We start from the raw sequence: 21,562 nt of genomic DNA, 5'->3' as shown, positions 1-21,562 counted from the left end.
CAGAAACAAATGCTTTTGTTGTAAAACATCTCACGGGAGAGTACACCCCTGGACCATCCATCCAACCAGAAAATTAGGTTACACTATTTCACTTTATGGGTGAATAATCATAGGCAAGAAATGCCCCTTGTGTGTAGAAAATAAAATATATAATGAAAGACATTTTTTTTATTATTAACTTTTTATTGTTTATGAACACTTTTTTACTTTTTATTGTTTTTGAACATCTTTGTACTCTTTGTACTTTCTTTGTTTTTTTTTTTATTTCTATGCATTCATAGTGAATAATAATAGTAAAATATGGGGGGGGGGGGGGGTCTCAGCCACCAAGGGTGTAACGAATCGCTCTGACAGTGATTCAATACAATTACGATTCCTTAACTAACAAAAGGGCTATTATGATTATGAAATTTGGCAGATGATTAATTGTCAAACAAATAATTGTGATTATGACGATTAATTGTCTGTTTTATGGCTATGATGATTAATTGTCTCTTTAGGTTTCACGATTAATTGTCATATTAATTGTAATATTTCTTAAGGTGCATGTGTGCTTCATACACCTTAAGAAATAATTTTTACATTTTTAACTTCAAATATATAAATCATTTAATAAAATAGGGATATATGAATTTAATTTTAAAGGTTTAAAAACTTATGAATGACATGAAAAATAATGTTTGAAATATCAAAATATTTCTAAATACTTCAAATATGTCAATTTTACATTTACTTTGTTGGTTTTTTGAACTCATATTTTATATTATATTTTTATATAAAGATTAAAAAATATACATTTTTATATATATTTTTATTATATTATATTATGCAATAGTAATTTGAATAGTAATACTGTATGTAATATGAGACTGTCACATTGGGTATTAACACAGTAATGATAATAAATCCTTAATTCTGTAATCGATGCATCGAAATTTCTTTGACAGATCAATGAATTCAATCAGTGCATCCATAAATGTTTACACCCCTCTCAGCCAATGATGTTTTCGATTCTTAGAAGCGCCTGTGTGCAAAATGTAATTTTGACAAGTAACCAGTGGCGTAGCTAGACCCTGGCTCATAGGGCTGAAGCCCCGGATCTTTTGTTAATGGGCCCGAATGTTTTTGTTTTGTTTTTTTGTGATGAGAAAAAAAAAAATAAGGCTTAATGTTCATTACATCAGGGTACAAAAGCAACAAGGCAGGCTTCAATTCTGGCTTCAAATGTAAATGAATTCCAATCAGTGAGCCCAACTTGCATTAACTGACTGTTCGCACTTTGGCTTTTACCTGCTGTTCATGCTCAAGTTCATCAGACGAATGGTTACGAACGCCTCGTGTGGGAGCTTCCTATTTTCGCTCACAGGGGTGCAGCTTTTCCGCATCAGAGGCACTGAGGTTTTTATTATGCAAGCCTTATTTCTAAATATATAATCTATAAGCCTCATTTCTAATCTTCATTTGTTTTTAACAATCCACACATCAAGTAGATTTTAATGCATGCGCCAGTCATCTTGTTATTCGGGTTTAGTTGGGAGTTGGTACGTGGTTTATTGCAATGGAATTTCCTCAAAAGCAACTCAAAATAGCAGCACAGTGAGCTATAAGCCTAAATAGCACAATACATAGGTCTTAAAATGATAAAATCTCACATTAAAGTCAAACAAAAATTATCAAACTGTCACTGCCTGTAAATGCGCTCTGCCCATGCTAGTTCACACTTCCATGTCATGTGCGTGGAGTTAAATTGCTGTGTTTAAATAGCCTCTTTGGGGTACCTTGATTTTTAAATGACATTGAACTTGTCTAATTATTGCACTTAAGTCTGCACACCAGAGCAAAAGAAGGAAAAAAACCCTCTCTTACAGTTTATCAAGCACTGAAACTTTGCTTTGTTAAAAACAACATGGAATCGTGTTTAATAACAGTCGTGAAACCCCACACAGGTGTTTCAAGCTGCATTTATAAGAATTAAAGTTATTTTTAACTTTATTCTGTGATCCCACGATAGCATTTTATTGCCATGTTAAATAAATAAAAAATTAAGATTTCGATAATAAAGTCATAATATTTTGCGAATAAAGTAAAAATTACAAGAATCAAGTTGAAGCATTATGAGATTAAAATCGTAATAGTTTGAGAATAAAATCGTAGCATTATGATATTACATTTCGTATGAGAATAAAGTCAAAATGATTAGCATAAAGTCTTAGCATTGTGAAAATAAAGTAGAAATATCAATATCATTAAAGTAGAGCGTCATTATCACAACGATAGAACAGATGCCGAGCCAGCAGATTCATTAATGCAAGAGATGGATGTGGAGGACATAGTTAAATCATACTTTAGTTTAGGGTTTAGCAATAAGAATTCCTTGGTCTTTTGGCGGATCAGCACAGAGTTACCGGACTCTGCAGCAGTTATGTATGAAATGTAATTTATTCAGGAGAAAGAACCAGACAGATTCGAGCAGTCCTGCTCGGTGTTGTTATTGGGTTTTCCTCTCTAAACAGTACTGTGACTGAGGGGATGTTACCACATACAATATCTTGAAATGGACTCAGCAGTTCCAATTATTTTTCGCTTCACTTGAGTGCGAGCCTATATCTCGTGCCTCCCTTGACAGGCACCCACATGCTGAAAACTTATGTAATAATGCACTCCTCATTTACGAACAGAGAGCTCGCAAAATCCCACAAATTCAGCTCGGTTGCATAGCCAAGTTATCTGCATGGTTAGTGATGTTGTATGTAACGACCCAGACGCTCCACGTTGCTGTTGTCCAGCACAACACTTTGATGTTACTTTTGTCGATTTATTCTCAAAATATTATGATTTTAATCTCATACTGCTTCGACTTCTCGTTATTTTTACTTTATCCTCAAAATATTATAATAAATGACAATTGCAAATTGAAATTGTTAAATGACTGTGATTTTATTGTTAGCATTCATTTCTGCACAATGTACAATGAGCCGATAAGTTGTAATTCTCGCTTTGATCCTCCGCAATTTAAATTAAAATGTGTTTGATGTGTTTATTGTGCGCCTGACGTTTGCTCATATAAAGTTCTGAACCGGTGTCAGTGTTGCGCTTAATATAATTATTTTTTGACAGGTAGGATGGTCATTTTTAAGTCATGGAAGGAAGGATTCTTCTAATTTTTATATTACAATATGGCCTGTGGGCGAAGCCCCCAGATGACACTGAAGTCTAGCGACACACCTGCAAGAAACTCTAGGAGCTTTTTAGTTCAATCGGCTTGCCATACAATACCGTGTTGGCTCCAGTCTGAAGAAGTTTCTTTCCCACTTATTTCCCGCTTCACACATTCGCGGTGGAGCTCAAACCCGTTTCGCGGCCGGCCCGGTTCTCCCGATGGCCAGTCCGCCCCTGCTCGGCCCCAAAGTGCGTCGGCCCACCGGGAAAATGCCCGGTAGGCCAGATTACCAGTCCAGCCCTGGGACAGACTGATTTACTACAGATTAAATAATTACAGTATGCCTTATCATATGATAACAGTAATCAATTATTTAAGAAATAAGTTCATGAAAATTCAACAAAATTTTATTTTCACATTCTAAAGTTTGTAGTAATCTGCTATTGCACAGATTCACTTACTACAGGTGAAGTTATTACAGTATGCTGTATCACATGAGTATGGTAATGAATTATTTTAGAACAAAATCATAAAAAATATCAAAATATATATTTTCACATTCAGAAGGTTGTAGTAAGCTGCTATTGGACAGACTGACTTACTAAAGATGAAATTATTACAGTATTCCTTATGACGTGTGTACAGTAATCGATTATGTTATTTTCACATTCAAAAGGTTGTAGTAAGCTGCTACAGATGAAATTATTACAGTATTTCCTATCAAGACAAGTTAAGTTGAATTGACAGCATTTGTGGCATAACGTTAATAACTACAAACACTGATTTTCACTTGTTATTGTGGGGCCATTTACAATGGAAGTGAATGGGGCCAGTGTAAAAATTTTAATATTGAATATTTATGAAAGCTCTTACAATTGTAAAGTTGTTTAAACAGTCATTGTTTGGGTAATTTCATGGTTTTAGAGTTTACGGCATGAAGCCCTTATGGCAACAACATTGTTAAATTGGATATTGCTTTACACACATACACACACACACAAAAAGGTTAGTAAGCGATTTTCTCACACTAAAATCATGTTAACCTTCATATTCTTTACATATATATGGTTATAACTTTGAAACAGTGAGTTTTTAATGTTTGCCAATTGGCCCTCCTTCACTTCCATTTTAAGTGGCTCACTGTGACCCAGATCTCATGCATTTTTTAAAGGAGTGTCAAGTCAAAATAATGTTTTATGGTAATCAACAATATGCAACAAATGCTGTTGATTAAGCTTAACATGTATTCAAAATACCTTTAACATCTTGTCATGATTTCAGTCTGTGATCTCCCCTGTTTTGTGACACTTGCTATGTTTTACTTTCATCATTTCACCTGCTGATTAGACTTTCACTACAAATTCATGTATTTAATTGGCAATCCTACCCTCTCCATGAACCCAGACTCCTGAGTCATATGAAGTGTTAATAAATTATAAAAAATAAAATAAATGAATGTACATAAATGCAAATGAAAAAATCTGTACCATGTTGTAATATAATTCTGCTGGATCTGTTCTGTTACCCCTGGGGGTGCAGACAGACAGGTTGCTCTACTCACACAGACCATGCTTGGCTGCATGTATGGACCGGGAAGGACAAGAACAGAACCATACATCCAAAAGATTGCTTCAGCTGTCAATAAAGTTATATACTTGCAGGAAGTGGTCCTAACTGAAACAACCATCTATTTAAACAGCTACTGTATTTCTTCAATAACCACCTTAAATAATGTCTCTCAAATAACATTAATTTGTAACAATTTATTCTGTTATTTACTCTAACAAAACTACATACAACACCAAACTGGTCACACACGTTCTTTGAAGAAGACCTCAAAATAATTTAAAATTGTCTTTAAATAGTAATACAATTATAATAATTGTGATAAGCCATGTTGGTGGAAATTTTGTACATTTTATTACAGGAAAAGAAGAGAAATTCTGAAACAATTTATGACAGTATTAACATGATAACGTCAATCATTTTACAAGTTACTGCATACAAACATTAATTAACATAACTGTGATTTTGCTGATTTATTACTAGGCATTATCATAGTAAAATAACTTTTACGTGAAATCATACTTGAAATCAAATTAAATGTCCTGTGAAATATCCAGATACAGAGATACTGCTCGTACAACAACACTTATTTGTTGTATTGAAGAGTAAGCTCTTGTATTAATATTATACTTTAACAGGATGCATGATTGAAAATGGAGCTGACTCTGAAAACAAAAAGGAGGTCGATAGATTACTATGTCTAGTGTTTTAGTATGAACCAGCAATAGCTGAATATCACAAACATAAAAGAGCTGGTGGTGGACTTTGAAGGGAAAAGGAGGATCTGAATCTGATTATTAGCCAGGCACAGGAGGCAACAGTACATCAGAGCAGATGACTCGGAAAGTGTGAAGAACATTTTGGTAAATTATGATTTTTTTCCCCTAAAATAATTGATTACTGTACTCATATCATAAGACATACTGTAATAATGTAATCTGTAGTACGTCAGTCTGTCCAGCAGCAGTGTTTTTCACGATAGAACATGCAAGTCTATTGAATGAACGCTCAGACGCCCGTGACGTTTTAGCGCAGTGTGTGGAGTTTTCAGACGGTCCCTTAAACACCATACGTGAATATCTAACGAATATCGAACTTGTAGCCAACTTTACCTCGCTAAATAGGCGGTGGTGACGCGCCGAGGGTCCATAACAGTGAGCTGACTTGAAGTTAGTCTTGCGAGGAATGTTGTTTCAGTGTATCAGCGCTACGACTGTGATTTGTCCATTGCGTCGGACGTTTTCTGAATTGTAGCTGCACGACAATGCAGAGATTTTTTACTGCAACTTCAGGCGGCGGACGGGCGCGAGGGCGCGGGCAGCGCAGTTATCCTGTGCGCAAGTGTCATTCTGCGTGAATAATCCGAAACAACTGCAGGGATGCCTCTGATCAGCCTGGACGACGATGATCAGAGATGGGTCCCCACGCATGTCAATGTGACCGTCCTTCGAGCTAGGGGTCTGCGGACGAAGGGCAAGCAAGGCAGCCGCTATGTTTACACTATCATCCAGGTCGGCAAGGAGAAGTACACCACCGGCCTGGTGGAGAAGGCAGAGGAGCCGCAGTGGAATGAGGAGTGCTCGTTTGAGCTGCTGCCCGGCATGCTGGAGGCGGGAGGGATGAGCGCCTACCCGCCCGGGAGCAGTAACCTGGTGCTCACCGTGATGCATCGGGTGCTCATCGGGCTGGACGTGTTTCTCGGTCAAACTATCGTTCCCCTGGACAAAGTTTTTCAGGATGGAATGTGTCCTAGAAATGAGTGAGTATTCAGAGCTAATAATAGGACCAATTAATAGGCCTCTAGGTCGAGGGCCTTATTAAGACTTTTCATTTATTTATTTATTTATTGCAAAAAGTACTATGGCAGTACCAGGATACTTTAATGGTATCATGGTAATACCAGTGTACTTTTATATATAGCACGGTATTGTATCATCATATTCATGAACCATGGGGAGTTTACATGGTTCTCCAAGGTATGCTACACGTCCAAATAAACAGCAATATTATAATACCTTTTAGTTTAGTTTAGCCTTTTTCCAACATTCCCTCTTGACAATGTAGTGAAAAAAGTGATTTGTTGAAAGTCCTAAAGATAAAACTAGCCCTATAGTTACTACTCTATTCAAGATCAATTAACTGATTATACTTGTTTTAAGGCATAAAAGCCTTATTGTTTTTCAGTTGATAGAGTGCTGGCATATTTGACACAAACTTGCCAAAACCCTGAGTGTGTGATTTTGGGTGAAATAATTTATGTGCTACAGCATAACAGAATTTAAATAGCTTTAATTACAGCTAAATGTCAAATGCATCTAGTAAACAAATGCATGGTGGCAATTTATGGAAATGCAAAACCAAGACAGTTTTGAATACCAGAGTAATGTGATATTGTTTTTAGTTTATGCACAACAGCAGCATACTTCGAGAGGCATGCCGTGTCTAGTCCTCATCTGTCTGCCTGTGTCATGCTGGCACAGAGTCATGCCTCCACAGAGGGCAGTACCAGTGTGTGTCCGAATGCTCACAGAGTCTGCACTGAACTGAAGCACAACAAACATTTTACTGCATGTTATGCAGACATAACCTTGGAGTCTTGAGTTTAGACACAAATCGTTTTTATTTAAAGGGATCTCTTGGTTAGAAGCTCCCACATCTAAGGTGGTTGAAATCGAACTATATATCTAGCAGTGTTTTCATTATGAAGAGTGAATCATTGGTCATGTGAGTGGAGAGAAGAGATGGGGGGTGGTGGGGCACTCTTGGCTGAAGCATTTATAAACAAGTAGGGAGGAAGTCAGTGAGGCATGCTGAGCAACAATAACATTGTTATTATCCTATATGGTACGTCTGACTTTATTCTCACGCCCACATTCAGTTCTGAAATGCAGTTTACAGTGTTAACTAACAAACAGAATGTATTTTAATAAACAAAGGAAGGGTTAGCAAGCACAAAACTCATAACCCAACACTGATTAGTATATTTGTTTGTTATCAGTGGTACTTTTTTAGTGCGCCAGAGCCGTCAAGGTGTTTCAAGAAAATCTATGAAAATAACTAGATTTTTGAGTGGTGCAAAATTCACCACCAGGATGTTCTATGTGGTTGCTAGGGCATTGCTGTGCAGTTGCTAAGGTCTTCTGAGTAATTGCTAGGGCTTTACTAGGTGGTTGCTAGTGTGTTGTGAGTGGTGCCTGGGTGGTTGCTTACTGGCCTAAGTCAAATGAGCCCACCCCTTAATATGATATTCTGGTCCCTGGAAATGGCCCCCTTCAGTGCAAATCTATGGGATTTTTTTCACCTCTTTTATCATCAGGCTGGTGGAAATTGTGAGTCTGTTCACTTAAAAGTGTAATAGCACAACCCCTCTCGATAAGGATGATTGGAGATATTCTTCATGTCTGTTGTACAAATGGTGCGGATGAGTTAGAGTTCAAATCCTTAATCCTTATGTATGAGCAGTAATAATAGTGATGCTTGCCGTAGTAAGCAAGCACGTCTAATAATTGATGATATTGAGGGACACACATTTTTTAAATTTCAATGAAAGTTTGCACTTTAATAAGTGCACTTTTATGTAGGCCTCATTGCTTAAAGTCACATGGAGGCACACATGGAGAAATCTCCATCTCTGCACACACTGCACTTTAAATGTCAATGTAGGCGTGTGGCTATTCTGCACATCTGGCTTTAATTGAGCTCAGAGCTTTTCTTCTCTCTCTCTCTCTCTCTCTTTCTCTCTCTCTCTCTCTCTCTCTCTCTCTCTCTCTCTCTCTCTCTCTCTCTCTCTCTCTCCCACACACACACACTGGGTCTCTCTCTCTTCTACTTTCCCAGTTCCAGGCGTTTGTCTTGGCTCTCTGCACATGTGCACACATGAGGTCCTCTGTGTGGTTACCGGAAATGGAGGAAATAGTTTCACCACTGATTGTTTCTGAGACAAAGGGATGGCACCATACAAAGGCAGTAACAGTCATTCATGAGACCCCCACTTGTGTTTGCACCTTAGTATAGGTCACTTTTCAAACCATTGAAATTCTTGGTTCAATATGATGCAAGAAATTGTAATTGTGAATCTCACGAAAACATGTCCAGGATCACCCCAAAATTAAAAGAGAAAGATAAAAACTATTATGTTTTGCATAAAGACAAGAAGGCTATATTTAGGACCATTAGGATTTTTCCATTGTCAGATTATATTCATAACAAAGCAGATACAAACAAACACAAACAAAGCACATACAGAAAATCATAAAAGTCGTTAATAAAAATAAATTAACATTTTTTATCTTTATTTAAAAAATAAAATTCTTAGGCTTCAAGTTTTATGGAAAATATATATTTTTTCTATAGTAAAAATAGTTCTTGACATGCTTTGTGAGATTTACCATCAATGCCGAAACATACTCAATGCAAGTACATGAACGTAGATATTTTGTGCATAGTGCATTCCAAATTGCATAAGACCGCAATTCATAACAACACAAGTACGTGTTGCATTCTCAACCAAAAGGAGTGCTGTAGCGGACAATAGTGTGGAAAAACATCAGTTGTGTTCGTTTCTACTTTGAGTTTTCTCTTTCAAGTCAACTACTGTCATGCCGGAGCAACAGTTTGAAGACAATAGTGCTTAGTAAGTAACGTCAAGTCAATATATTTATATCAAGTTGTCTGAATAATAACACATCCAGTTTAATGGCGCAAATAATTACTTTTGAATGTAACTCTATCGCCACCTTGAGTACGGAGGTTACCGCCACTGTAACGGAAAAACGCACGTTATGTATATTCATGGAAATGCATTGTCCAAGCGCTGGCATCTGCGTTCACGTACTTGACTAAAGCTTAAGCGCGGCACTAGCACACTTACATAATCGCAACAATAGTGATTGGACAAGCAGATTATTACACCCCAAACTTACACCATTGGTTAAGCCAAGGTGCTGTGTCGGGCTGGTCGGTACAGTAATCTCAAACAAGCAATGGTTTGAAAGTGCCACAGTGTTTACAATTTAGGAAGTCGGCTTTTGAATGATGAATGTTGTCTCTGCATATTAAGATGATATAGGAGAAAGTATTTTAACATTGAAAAAATAACATCTCTGCTATAAGGTATGTGGTTCTGCGTAAACGACAACATGATGTTAATTATAACATAAAAAATGACAAATCAACTAGCCATGGGAAAGATTGGACATAACATCCCGTATAAAATTGCTGTCTGTTTTTAAGGTGGCTCAAGTTGCATTCCAGGGTTGGTCGAAAAGAGAAGGTGCGGGGTGAGCTGCAGGTGACTGTCCTGTTCACACGTAACAACATGACCGCCAGTATGTACGATCTGACAGTAAAGGACAAGCCTCGTTCGGCTTTTGGGAAGCTGAAGGACCGCGTCACAGGGAGGAAGAGAGGGGATGTGGAATCCTCCTCCGCCATTTTACCTGGCCGCTATGCCGCCCTGTCGGGGTCTGTAGGTTCGCCCTTTGTGGGAGATGTAGGACCGGATGAACCGTGTGAGGAGGAGGGAGTTGATGAACACAGGAGCAAGGTGAAAGATTTCTTTCTGAAAGGAAAACTGCGTAAGAATTCAAACACACGATCCTGTTCGTCATTGGCGTCAGACAGTAGCATAGCGTCATCTGCCGGTGAGCCGTTTGTCCCGATAGAGCTGTCCAGAACTCCCATCTACAGCCCCAGAGTGATGGAGCCCTACCGCGTGGACAGTGAAGGAGCGATTAAAGGTCAGGCAACTATTGGAAGAGATGTCACTGAAAATATAAATAATCACTATATTTAGGAGTTCAGTATAGCGTAGTTCTGTTTAAATGTGCATTAAGGAAGATTTCAAATCTCCTTAAACTTCCAATGAAATTGTTTGAATAGTTCTGTTTTCTTTCCTGTGTTGATGTATTGCCTATTGAAACCAGAAATTTGGGTGGGACATATCGAAGGGCTGGTCTCTGTTTTTAAATAGCCAATAGGCTTTCATCACAGCCATGAACAGTGATTTGCTGCTTGCCAATTGGTTGCAGGTGGTATTAGTGGGAGGGATATTCTCATTCTAGAGCATTTGAGTGGACAGAAATCTGTATAGTGCAGGACAAGTCATTTGGTCCATTGATCTATTTTGTCCAGAAATACTGCACATTTTGAATCGCATATCTGCTCAAAGTGAATTTAGTCAACATTTAAGAGAACACTAGCATATGTAGATAGTTTAAAAGTTAATAGACATGAACTAAAAGCCACAAAACTTAAAGACATCTGCCTATACCTTTTCTCTCAAACAGTCTTTGCAGATCCTAAAGTGATGACCCACAAGCGTGCACACAGCGATGAAGCCAGCAAGATCACAGGTGTTCCTTGGCCTAGCACTGCTGTGGAAACTCTAAAAGGCCAGAGCATGGCACTTTCCAAATCCACCCTCTGCATCAACGGTAGCCATATCTACTCATCTGAGCCTGTTAGCCCCAAAAGTCCAGGCAACCTCCCAGCCAAGCGCTCCCTTCTGGAGAAATGTGCACCCCTCTCTCGCTCTCTCCAGAACCTCACCAGGCGTGGTGAGGACTTACAGAAGAGTGATGGGAGACGCTGGTCCATTGAAAAGGGCAAGAAGGAGGATGGGGTGGTAGATGAAGCTAGAAGCCAGACCCAAGGGGCTACCATGTCAGAGGGAAAGCCAGTGCAGGCCACGGGAACTCAGGCAGCATCTTCTGGGGTTATGGAAGTGGTGGATAAAGGAAAAAAGCTGAGGAAAACTCTTTTTTCTAGTGAAAGGAGCGACCCTCTCCCAGCCAAGCCGGAGCAGAGCCAGGTTTCTGCTTCGCTTGAGGGCAGACGGAGAGGATGGTTTGGCTCCGGTGACTCCCAGAACAAGCCAAGGTGAGTGAAGGCCAAGCAAGGTCACTGACGCTAGGTTTTATGTTACAGTACAAAAGAGAAAATAAAGCATATCTGACCTTGCTCATGTCTCTCACAAATAGCTGTTCACCATGATCTAGGGCTGCACGATTATGACAAAAATGATAATTGTTGATTTTTTCTTGATATTGTAATTGAGATTCATTTTGATTAATAGAATTTACATTAGAATACATATTTGGGTTGGATCAACTGCATTTCGTATTCTTTATTTTGGCTACACATCCAAAATACTGCAAGCTGAGAACTGTGTTCCTGAATGACTTTATCGCTGTTTTATGCATCAGTTAATTAAGACTACTTAAATGGTCAACTTTACATAGACCATCTCAGAAGAATAGAAAATAAAGCTGTTTCTCAAATTTGGAAAAAATCATACACAGAAGCGAGCAATGGACATGTCCCTGATTGGTTAAAATGATCAACCATTGCAAAAACACACGTTAAATAGAAAATTAAATAGAAAAGTTTGATGCAACATGAGTAGACTTACATGGACTTTAATTGTGGCAGCTGTAACTGTAATTTCGATTATTTATTCAATTAATTGTGCAGCCCTACCATGATCTATATGTGACTGTCAGGCATTGTTCCAAAAAGGAATAGGGCTGGGTAAAAAATAAAAAAACTGATTTTCTGATAAATCAGACCTAAACAGTAAAATGCACAAAAAATTCAAAACAAAAGTCCTGCCGTTGTCTAGTATGTCATTAATATTAATCAAACAACAATAAAAGAAAATGGGAAAAACACTCACTGCTCTTGCCTGGATAACTATTACAATCATACAGTGAAGAGTTGACCAGTAATTTAAGCAGTTTAATGTTGCATTTCATAAATTTTTTCCATGTTTGAATGTTTACTTGAATTATTGATTCTGCTATTAAAAACTTAAAGCTAAAGTTTTCTTAATTTGTATTTTTGTTCTTTGTTTTTATTAGTTCTATTGCTTGTAAATTATTTCTTTGTTCAAATTGTATTACCTGTCATGAATTGTCACTGGATAACTTAATACAATGTTATTTCAATGAAACAATTATTTTGTGCTTTGTTGTTGTATCAAAATTGGTATTGATAAGGTATTGATAACCACATTGCTTTGCATTGCATTGTATTGTCACATTGTTTCATATATTAGCAAAATGGACATTATTACTGAAATATACCCAAATTAATTGGAATCAAATTGAATCAAAATCATAATAGAAATGATAGCTTATGAATCAGAATAAAATCTAATATGGAAATCTGTATCAATACCCAGCCCTAGTTTTAAGGGAATGGCTTTAAATGTCAGCCAGCGTTTTGATCCTCAGAGAATATTCTTAGAACAAAGAGCTGATTTCAAATGCTGATGCAACAATTACTGCAGTAGCTTTTTCCATTTAATTCCTTTATATTGCTCTTGTTCTGCATATCATAGGTCAGTCATTTTTTTTTCTTTAGAGTGACTTGTTAATGTGTGCAGTTTTCATCCAAAAATTGTTTGTCAAGTTCCATGAGTTTGTTGATGCATCGAAAGTATCAGCTATTTTATACTGAATGTCCACTTATTAAATTGATTTATGTTATATAATGATTTCACATTTGAGTAATTTCATTATTGCGTTAAGCAGCATTTTTTTCAACACACCCAACCATTTTCTTAATTTACACCTGATTTATTTTTATCAAGGAAACTCATTGTGCTCTGTTAGCAGAGCATAATATTCTAGCTATACCACATCATTTATTTATTAACGCAGTTTGCAAGCTGGTCAAAACATGCCAGATACTTCTTATCTGGGTTACCCTAAGTGGCACCAGAGCAAAACATGAACAAACTTGAATCCAAACACTGTTTTTTTTTTTTTTTAGGTTTTTCTGTAATAGAGAAGAACTATCTCTCTCTCTACCTCAACCTATAGCTAGATGTTATGGCCCATTAAACACTATGACTAAGAAGACTACTTGTGCATTCCCTCCACAGGCTGGGAGTCTCTCCTAAGGTAGAGAGCAGCTCAGACACCCCCTCTCCCCACCTCCCTTGCTTGCCCAATCAGCCCCCAAGTTCTCTCCCCCTTGATTGCACTACCGCCTCTGTGTCTCCCCCAAGTGTTAATCACACCAACCCATTCACCCATCCATCTCCATCCCAAACACCCCTTTCCATATCTCCCTCCAATCCCTTTATCACACGACTACAGCAAAACCCGTTTTTTGAGGATCTTGTAGCTGAGGAAACGCTGAAGTCTCCCACTGCTGGTTATCATTACCCAACAATCCCTGTCGGACCTGGCCTCCCCAGCCCCCTCCGTAATGAACTGCAGAACAAAATGTCCGCAATAAAGCTAGAGAGACCCAGGAGTATGGCCAGGCAGAGGTCACTCCCCGCTATCATGCCCAAGACACCAGGCACACCCACCAACATCTCGAACACTCATCCAAACAACTCTCTGTGTGAGAGAGCTGGGGAATGGGATGATTTTGAGGCATTTGCCACCAGCCGGCTAAAATCGCCAGTGGGAACTCCAACTACACCGCCGTCAGCACCGTTTCTCTCACAGGTGCCAAACACAAACCAGATGGTATATGAAAGTCATAAACCAAACATTGGTTTGAGAGTTGATGAAGTTGATATGGCTGTTCCAAAACCGTGGGATCTCCCTCCTCTACCACCACGAAGATCCACGAGGACCCAAATTCCAGCCAGGGAGAGGTGCTCTAACAGCTGGTTGGATCGAGCCCAAGAGCTGGCTGTGCAGAAAGAGGCCTGCTTCCTCTCTCAGACGGACTTTGCCTCCATGCAGCATGTGAGAGAAGGTGACATGAAGATGAACTCTCTAATTTTATGTTCAGATAAAGAGCCTTTTACAAACTTGCAAAACATGACTTCAGTAGGATACAACAAGAAGTGTCCTTCAGTGGAAACAGAGTTGAAGAGTGGACTGGATGGATTGAAAGTTGGGGAAGAAAGAATTTTGCCAGAAAGAGGTTGTCCTAATTTGACCGGACCCATGTTTGATACGAACAACATACCTTACATTTCTCCGAATGGTTTTGGCGAGGACACACTTGGAAGTTCCTTCCATTCTGAATGTGAGTACACAGTACCTGAAACACTGTGCTTCCCTTCTGACTGGGAGACCACAGTGACCGAATCGCTTTGCAGTTCCCCTCAGACCCAACCAAAACATGATCTGGACTCTTCCTGTGAAATAGATCCAATGAAAAAGGCCTCTTCTGAGCAACAACACAAGACTAAAACTAGCAATGACATTGGCTTGTTTACCCTCTCCCCAAGAGATTCAAACAACAATACAAATTCTTTAGAATTTGCTTTCATTGATTCTGAAAGTTCAACATCGGAAATGCAACCACAATTTGAGATTAACAAAGACAATGTTAAAGCATTAAAACAGCATCAAAACAGTTTTTCAAATGTGGACTCTGGGAATGGTGCGACTCTACCCAGGTACTCACCAGGATTACCTGAGGGTTTAATGTGCAAAATGGCATCTGAGTTGGAGATGTTCTCACCAAAGAACACTTGTATCAGTTACACCAATAAAGATATCACATCTAATGTTTCTGACTCACCAGACCTTAAACATTTGGATTGCTCATCACCTTATGGGAGATCATATGAAGGACTGGGAGAACAGGAAGTTAACTCGTGTGAACACACAGAGCATTGCAACACCACTTCAAAGTTACACTGTGAGTCTTTTAACAAAGAGATCTCTGTGATCACACAAACATTTAGCAATGGCAACACTGTGACAAATCAAATCAAACCTGAGGCAGCAGAGGACAATGGCGTCTTACAAGCTACACATGATGGTGGGGACATCCTGTCCAGTATACAGACTAATGTTAATTCAGAAGAATCTGAGGACATTATCCTGACCTCAGAAGTTTGCTTCTCAAAGACACTTGAGATTGAGGAGTCTTCTTTGATTCAGGACAAACGAATCAACTTTGAGGACTTGCATGCTAGAGTAGCTCCAAGAAGTTCCAGAACCCCTTATAAAACTGGTGTGAGATCAGCTCGCATCAGACCACGCTCAACCACAAGTTCACCCAAAACGGTCTTAAGCGCTGACTTGCTCCCAGGATCTCCGAATCCTCAATTATCTTTAACATCGGACCTAATTTTTCATGATCTTTCCCTTTCACCCACTCCATTAGCTGGCACGAATGCCTGCCTCCACCCTGACCCTTCCCTTCCTATGAATACCCCAAAAGAGAGGCCCAGCATAGGTTCCACCTCCTCCACAGCCCAGCCCCAGGTTGATGCACGGCTCCCCCTCTCACCTGAGGAGACACAGCCAGCCAACATCCTCCTGCCCCATGAGGAGAGCAGGTGAGGCCTTACTGCGTACTCACTCCCTGTCCTCTCCTCTCAGGTGTGCTAGGACAGGCGCATATATGCTCTGAAATACAGTATGTTGCCCTAGAATAAATTTGCTCTCACAGCTTGCTATAAATTGGACAAATATTAGAGTGCATTTTTCCAGAACCATCTGTCTTTATACTTTTGATGTTTCCTCCTGGTTTGCTCATGCCGTGTTACATTTTGTTCTTTTGATTTTCATCTTTGTTTTGTTTTTCTTGCTTCTTTTTTGCCTTTATGCATCTCTTTTCTTAGATATACCACAACACATCTTTCTTTGTAGAGTTAAACAGACATAAGGAAATATTTTAGTTAGATTGCTGATTTGTATTGCATGTGTCCAGTTTTTGTGAGAAGTTTGATAGTGTGAAGTGGAGACTCTAGCATCATTATGAGTCAGACTGACCTGTTTGTTAGTACTTCTAGGAAAGAAAAATCCCTGATGAGATCTTTATAATATCTTAAGCGTTTGACCTAGACTGTAATGAGTCTCCTGCTTCAAATTATTCTCCTTAGAGAAAGACCTTATTAATCTCACACATTTACTCTAGAGTTTCAGAAGAGATCTCAAGACTGTCTTCAATTTGCCAAGATAACAAAGTCTGAAATCTAAAGATTTTGGTATGAACTTAAACATTTCTCATCAAAATCTTCCAAGTCCAATTTGTCTGAACTATTCTATCCACATGCTTAACACACTTACTGTTCCTCTGGGTAGTTTTCTCTGGCATTGTAAACATGGTTCTGCCACAGCTCCTATCAATGTATCAGAGAACATGATAAATATGGTTAAACATCTCAACAAACTCGAGACAAATTGCACATGATTCTGGATTAGATCTCTTTGGATGAGATTTTTGTTTGTTTTTACATTACTTTTAACCATAACGTCTTCCTCAACTATTTTCTGTTGCCTGCACTGTACTTCTAACTCATCAAGTTACCTCTGTTAACATGTTACAACAACTATATGCAGCAAACTCAAGGTTTAAAAAGTAGCTGAAAGTAAGTGATGCTCACACAGTACCAGTTAAATCATGAACTTGATGATGTGCATAGATCAGCATAAGTAATTTATCGGCTTTTTTCCTGCTTTACAGCCCTCACCTAGTGAAGCCCTTGACCAATACAACTGTACAGGGAGAGAAGAAACCAGAAAGCCGCTCTGTACTGGAGAAACTCAAGTCCACCATCAACCCAGGACGATCTGTGCCTCCGACGACTGCAGAGGATGAGAAAAATCAGGTACTAAAGGTTAAAAGGTGCTGTAAGCAATTTATTAATGCAATAGTATGCAGAAAATATCTCTACTACCTGACAGATATAACTGAAATCGATGTGCTGAGAAATCACACCTGTCTCTTTGACAGCCCTAGGGTCTGTAAAAAGCACAAAAAAAAAAAAAAAACACTGGGGGACACTGTTGTTTAGGCAATCAGAAGACGTTGAGGGCTCTTTGACAGTCAGTCATTTTTGTGCATTCGGGTTTGCTGATTTGTAAGGATTTTGAAGAAAGTGGACTATCTAATTCAGTAACTAAGACCACATCCATATGTTTTTGGTTGAAAACACATTGATTTTGCTGTGTTTACGACTCTCCTCCACATTGAAATGGCGTTTTCCTAGAAAGCACTGGTTTTCCATAACCACATACATTAGAAAATGTAAAACTGAATTTTCAAGAAAAAATGTGTTAGTGTTGACATGACCTGGTGAAATTTAGCAAAACAATAACATTGCTCGCAGCTGAGGTTCTCAGGGGGGAAACAATTCTAAATGCAACTATCTATATAACTGTGCATAGTTAGGATAGCAAAAAATAAATAGGCTAATCGTTTAAAAGGGAGGAGAAAATGCTTCACATATGTTTTGTTGTTGAAATCAAAGGTTGTGAGTCCAATCAAAGTCTTTGGCATTTTGCAGCAAATTCATCTGTCACTTGTTTGTATGGCTAATACTAATACAATATTTAGCCCACCATTTGTTCCATGTGTTAGGCTGGTAAATTACACTTCTGCTGTTGTATATGCATTTACATACATTTCAATTTTCCTATTTAGCCTATTTCATGTTTTATTTCGGGATATTTTTGTATTTTGTTACCTTTGTACTTTCAAACTATTTTTTGGTTTTATGCTGGGTCTCCACTTATGTACAGTAAAATCTGGGTCCTGAAGCAAACCCATTTGAGAACCACTGGCTGACAGCTCCTTTAAGGAAATAGAGCACATGCTGGACCCAGTTGCCTAAAAAACTGTTATCAGCAAAAACAGGCCAAGCAAATGTAGATGCTCACTGGAACAAGCATATTGATTAGAGAGGTTATTTAGGATCTCAACAAAATGAGTTCCCCCTGACAGGAGATTGTGCTTGCATGCAGATTAAGGGAATTTAAAGAAATGCACAAGTAGCTGTGTGTAACTGAAAATCATCTGAAACTACAGGTGTTTTGGGGCCATAGTCCTCTCCTAGTAATTCTCTGTTGTAATTAGTAATTTTAGTCTCATACTCTATATAACATGCCCCATTGCTGTCTTTCTTTGATTAGCATGTCTCTGTTTTCTGTGCAGTTGGCTCTTATGGAGGCCCGGGCTCAGTACCAGAACATGACCAACATGGAGCTGATAGCTCTGCTGCTGCAGCAGGAAATTGATGTTAAAAAGCAGCGTGCTGAATCTGAGGTGCAGGTGGCCTTGCTGGAGAAACGGGAGGCTGAACTGAAGAAGATGAAAGTTCAGGTCCGAGATCTGGAGGACTACATCGACAAGCTGCTGGTTCGCATCATGGAACAGACACCCACCCTGCTGCAGGTACGAGCCAGACCGAAATGACCAGGGTGACCCGTTCCATCAGAAGGCACCTCATACTGATATAGTATGAGGCCATTATAGCCATTTGTGATGCTCCATTAAATGCCAAAACTGCCAGACTCATGTAGACACGATAAAGCTTTGCATGCTTCTTATTGGATATCCAAGTCCACAATCATTTGTTAATTCTAGAAAAGGCAGTGGAAAGTACAAAATAAAATATGCAACTAGATTTCATGTAGATGTAAATATTCATGGATCTACACAAATATGTCTTCCTGTTCATAAATATCAAATTTCGTAAAAGGACATTTCTGGGATCTTCAATGGATTAGTGTACCAGAATGTCTCTAAAATTTCAAAAATCCATATATGCAAGCAAAAGGACTGCCTATAAAAATTGGAGGTAAAGTATTTGGAAAAAAATCATAAAATAAAGGCCAAAAATCTCAGATCTAATCTGTCAGTCATTTCTCCAATCTGATAGATTTCTCATACAGAATACATATCCATATCTCTTGCCATTATTGTTTAAAATGTATTGCATAAAGTAATATATCTGGTGTTAGAATTAATCTCAATGCTTAACACTGTTGAAATCCTGAAGATTTCAAAGATTTGAAAACATGAGTAATATTTAATACATAATATGTAAGACACCTTGTGTCAAAGTTGATGTAAAATATTGCTTTCGATAATATTCTTCTGTAATTGTAAATAAATATCTTAATTCTTGATAGCTTTCAAAAGCACCTTAATGCGCATTATGCAACCTTGTGCTTGAACTAGTCAGCTTTGCCACATTGAAATCACTGATATCAGTGCATGCTCACTTCCATCAAGCTCTCGCACAAAAGCAGAGATTGCCTCTAAGAACATGTTAGCTATGCAAAAACACAACTTGCTAGCTGTTAAGTTAATATATGCTACACAATTTTAGGAATGGCGCCTTTGCCCTGCTGCATACTTAGATCATTGCTGAAGTAGCAAATTTAGCGATATGCAAATGCCTAAGATTTTTAAACCACAAAAGCTTTTTTATTTAAGTTAAATAAAGATCTATTGTTTATGTTTTACTGAAATGTAACTACCTTGTGTTAGTGTGGCTTTATGGTTTTCTCTGTTCTGTTCATTCTGACAGTGTATTTTACCATTGTTTTTTAAAGTGTGATTGTAATTAATCTTTTTTTCTTTTTTTGGTTGAGATGTCCTTCCATTTATTCTGTGAGGTTCTGTCATACCAGAACATCAGTTTTGTGTGTCAAGGTTGGAAAGTACAGGGCTGCGGTTAAAATTGTTGACTTAGTGCATCAAAAGAGCCTGTGTGTGATGTATTTCACCCCAAAATGGACTCTGAATCAAAATTCCAAATTTGCTGTGTTTTAAAGCAAACAGTGAGTGTTCCACTGTGTTCCAGAAGAGAACCATGTAGCACCGTGATTCTAGATTATGTTGTTTATTCATTTTAATCACCATTTTGCAACATGCCTCTGTGAATTTATTCACATTTGTATTTTCTTATTCTGTTTTATTTATTGCTAAATATTTCAAGCAGGTTCATTTTCAAAGTTATTTGAAAATAAAGTTATAAAATAATGTGTTTGCGGTGAGTTATTTGATTTAAAGTTTTTTGATGAAAGAAGAGCTACACCTCAGTTATATCAACCAAAAATTGGTTAATAAGATTTGAGGTGTCCTCTACTGAATTGAGCCTGGACTGTACCAACAGTGAAGTGGCTGATACTGTGAACTCACATTCACCTCTTCACAGAGCAATGCCGCTTGGTGCTACTTTATGATTGCCACTGGATGGCACTGCAATACTTTTAAGATTATTCCTTGTATCTCTGAAGTGCGCTTTGTCCACTTTTATTTTATGTTACTTAAAAAATAAGTTTTTTTTTTTTATTATACATTTAATCTATATATTGATAATATATATAATGTGTAGATTCTATAATAATTTTTAATCTATAATAATATATTTCTGTTGCTCAACTGGTAGAGCCTGGCACTTGCAATGCCAAAATCATGGGTTGGATTCCCAGGGAACACACAAACTGATAAAACAAAAAGATTTAGGCATATACCTTGAATGCAATGGAAGTCACTTTGCATAAAAGTGTCTGCCAAATGCATGAATGTAAATATACAAAGTGATTTTGGCAATTTCATAAAAACCCCACTGGTAAAAGTTACAAAGTGAATTTAACATAATAAGTATTCCTACAGGTGAATTTAATCTTTGCATACAGAATATCCTACAAAAATAGCTCTGTATATTGTTTTAATAAAATATTAATGCTGTGGGAATCCACACTTAAACTGATAGATAGTGCCAGTACTTCTAATGTTTGGCTCAGTGTCAAATGGCAATAAAATGAAACAAAGCTTACCTGTTCTGACACTGAAAGGTCCACAGTAATGCAAATGTGATCTTTATTCATAGCACTCATTAGAATCCCTATAAGGGGGATAGTGCCGTAGCCTGTTAATATTAATATTTATTTAATGAGTTAATTATGCATTTAATTAATTCCCTATGCATTTAAAGATTTATTTAAATATTTTATTATTTATTTAATTATGCATTTAATTAATTCACTATGTATTTAATTATTTATTTAAACATATATTTATTACATCATTTAATTTTGAGTAATTTGGCCCTCCATAGTAGCCTAACTGTAAGGTTGAAACTGCTTCGCATTTCTCTTTGTAATTTACTCTTTC

General features: G+C 37.9%; 1 protein-coding gene across 1 annotated transcript; it reads left to right on the top strand.

Moving 5' to 3' along the window:
- The first annotated feature begins 5,089 nt into the window (after window positions 1–5,089).
- LOC127418225 (uncharacterized) lies at window positions 5,090–20,425 on the top strand. The gene is made up of 6 exons (XM_051658692.1): window positions 5,090–6,485; window positions 9,959–10,464; window positions 11,014–11,605; window positions 13,614–15,989; window positions 17,120–17,264; window positions 18,590–20,425. Exons 1-6 carry the CDS (start codon window positions 6,106–6,108, stop codon window positions 18,848–18,850), a joined length of 4,260 nt encoding a protein of 1,419 aa, XP_051514652.1. The 5' UTR covers window positions 5,090–6,105; the 3' UTR covers window positions 18,851–20,425.
- Window positions 20,426–21,562: the final 1,137 nt, after the last annotated feature.

This window comes from Myxocyprinus asiaticus, chromosome 27 (genome assembly GCF_019703515.2).
Source record: "Myxocyprinus asiaticus isolate MX2 ecotype Aquarium Trade chromosome 27, UBuf_Myxa_2, whole genome shotgun sequence".
Taxonomy (NCBI): domain Eukaryota; kingdom Metazoa; phylum Chordata; class Actinopteri; order Cypriniformes; family Catostomidae; genus Myxocyprinus; species Myxocyprinus asiaticus.
The sequence above is the reverse complement of the archived record's forward strand: the minus strand, read 5'-3'. Positions and strand labels throughout refer to the sequence as shown.

Excerpts from the sequence above, each read along its gene's own strand:
- LOC127418225 (XM_051658692.1), top strand. The coding sequence starts at position 6,106 with ATGCCTCTGATCAGCCTGGACGACGATGATCAGAGATGGGTCCCCACG. Across the intron at positions 10,465-11,013 it reads CAGTGAAGGAGCGATTAAAG|TCTTTGCAGATCCTAAAGTG; the intron begins GTCAGGCAACTA and ends TCTCTCAAACAG. Across the intron at positions 11,606-13,613 it reads GACTCCCAGAACAAGCCAAG|GCTGGGAGTCTCTCCTAAGG; the intron begins GTGAGTGAAGGC and ends TTCCCTCCACAG.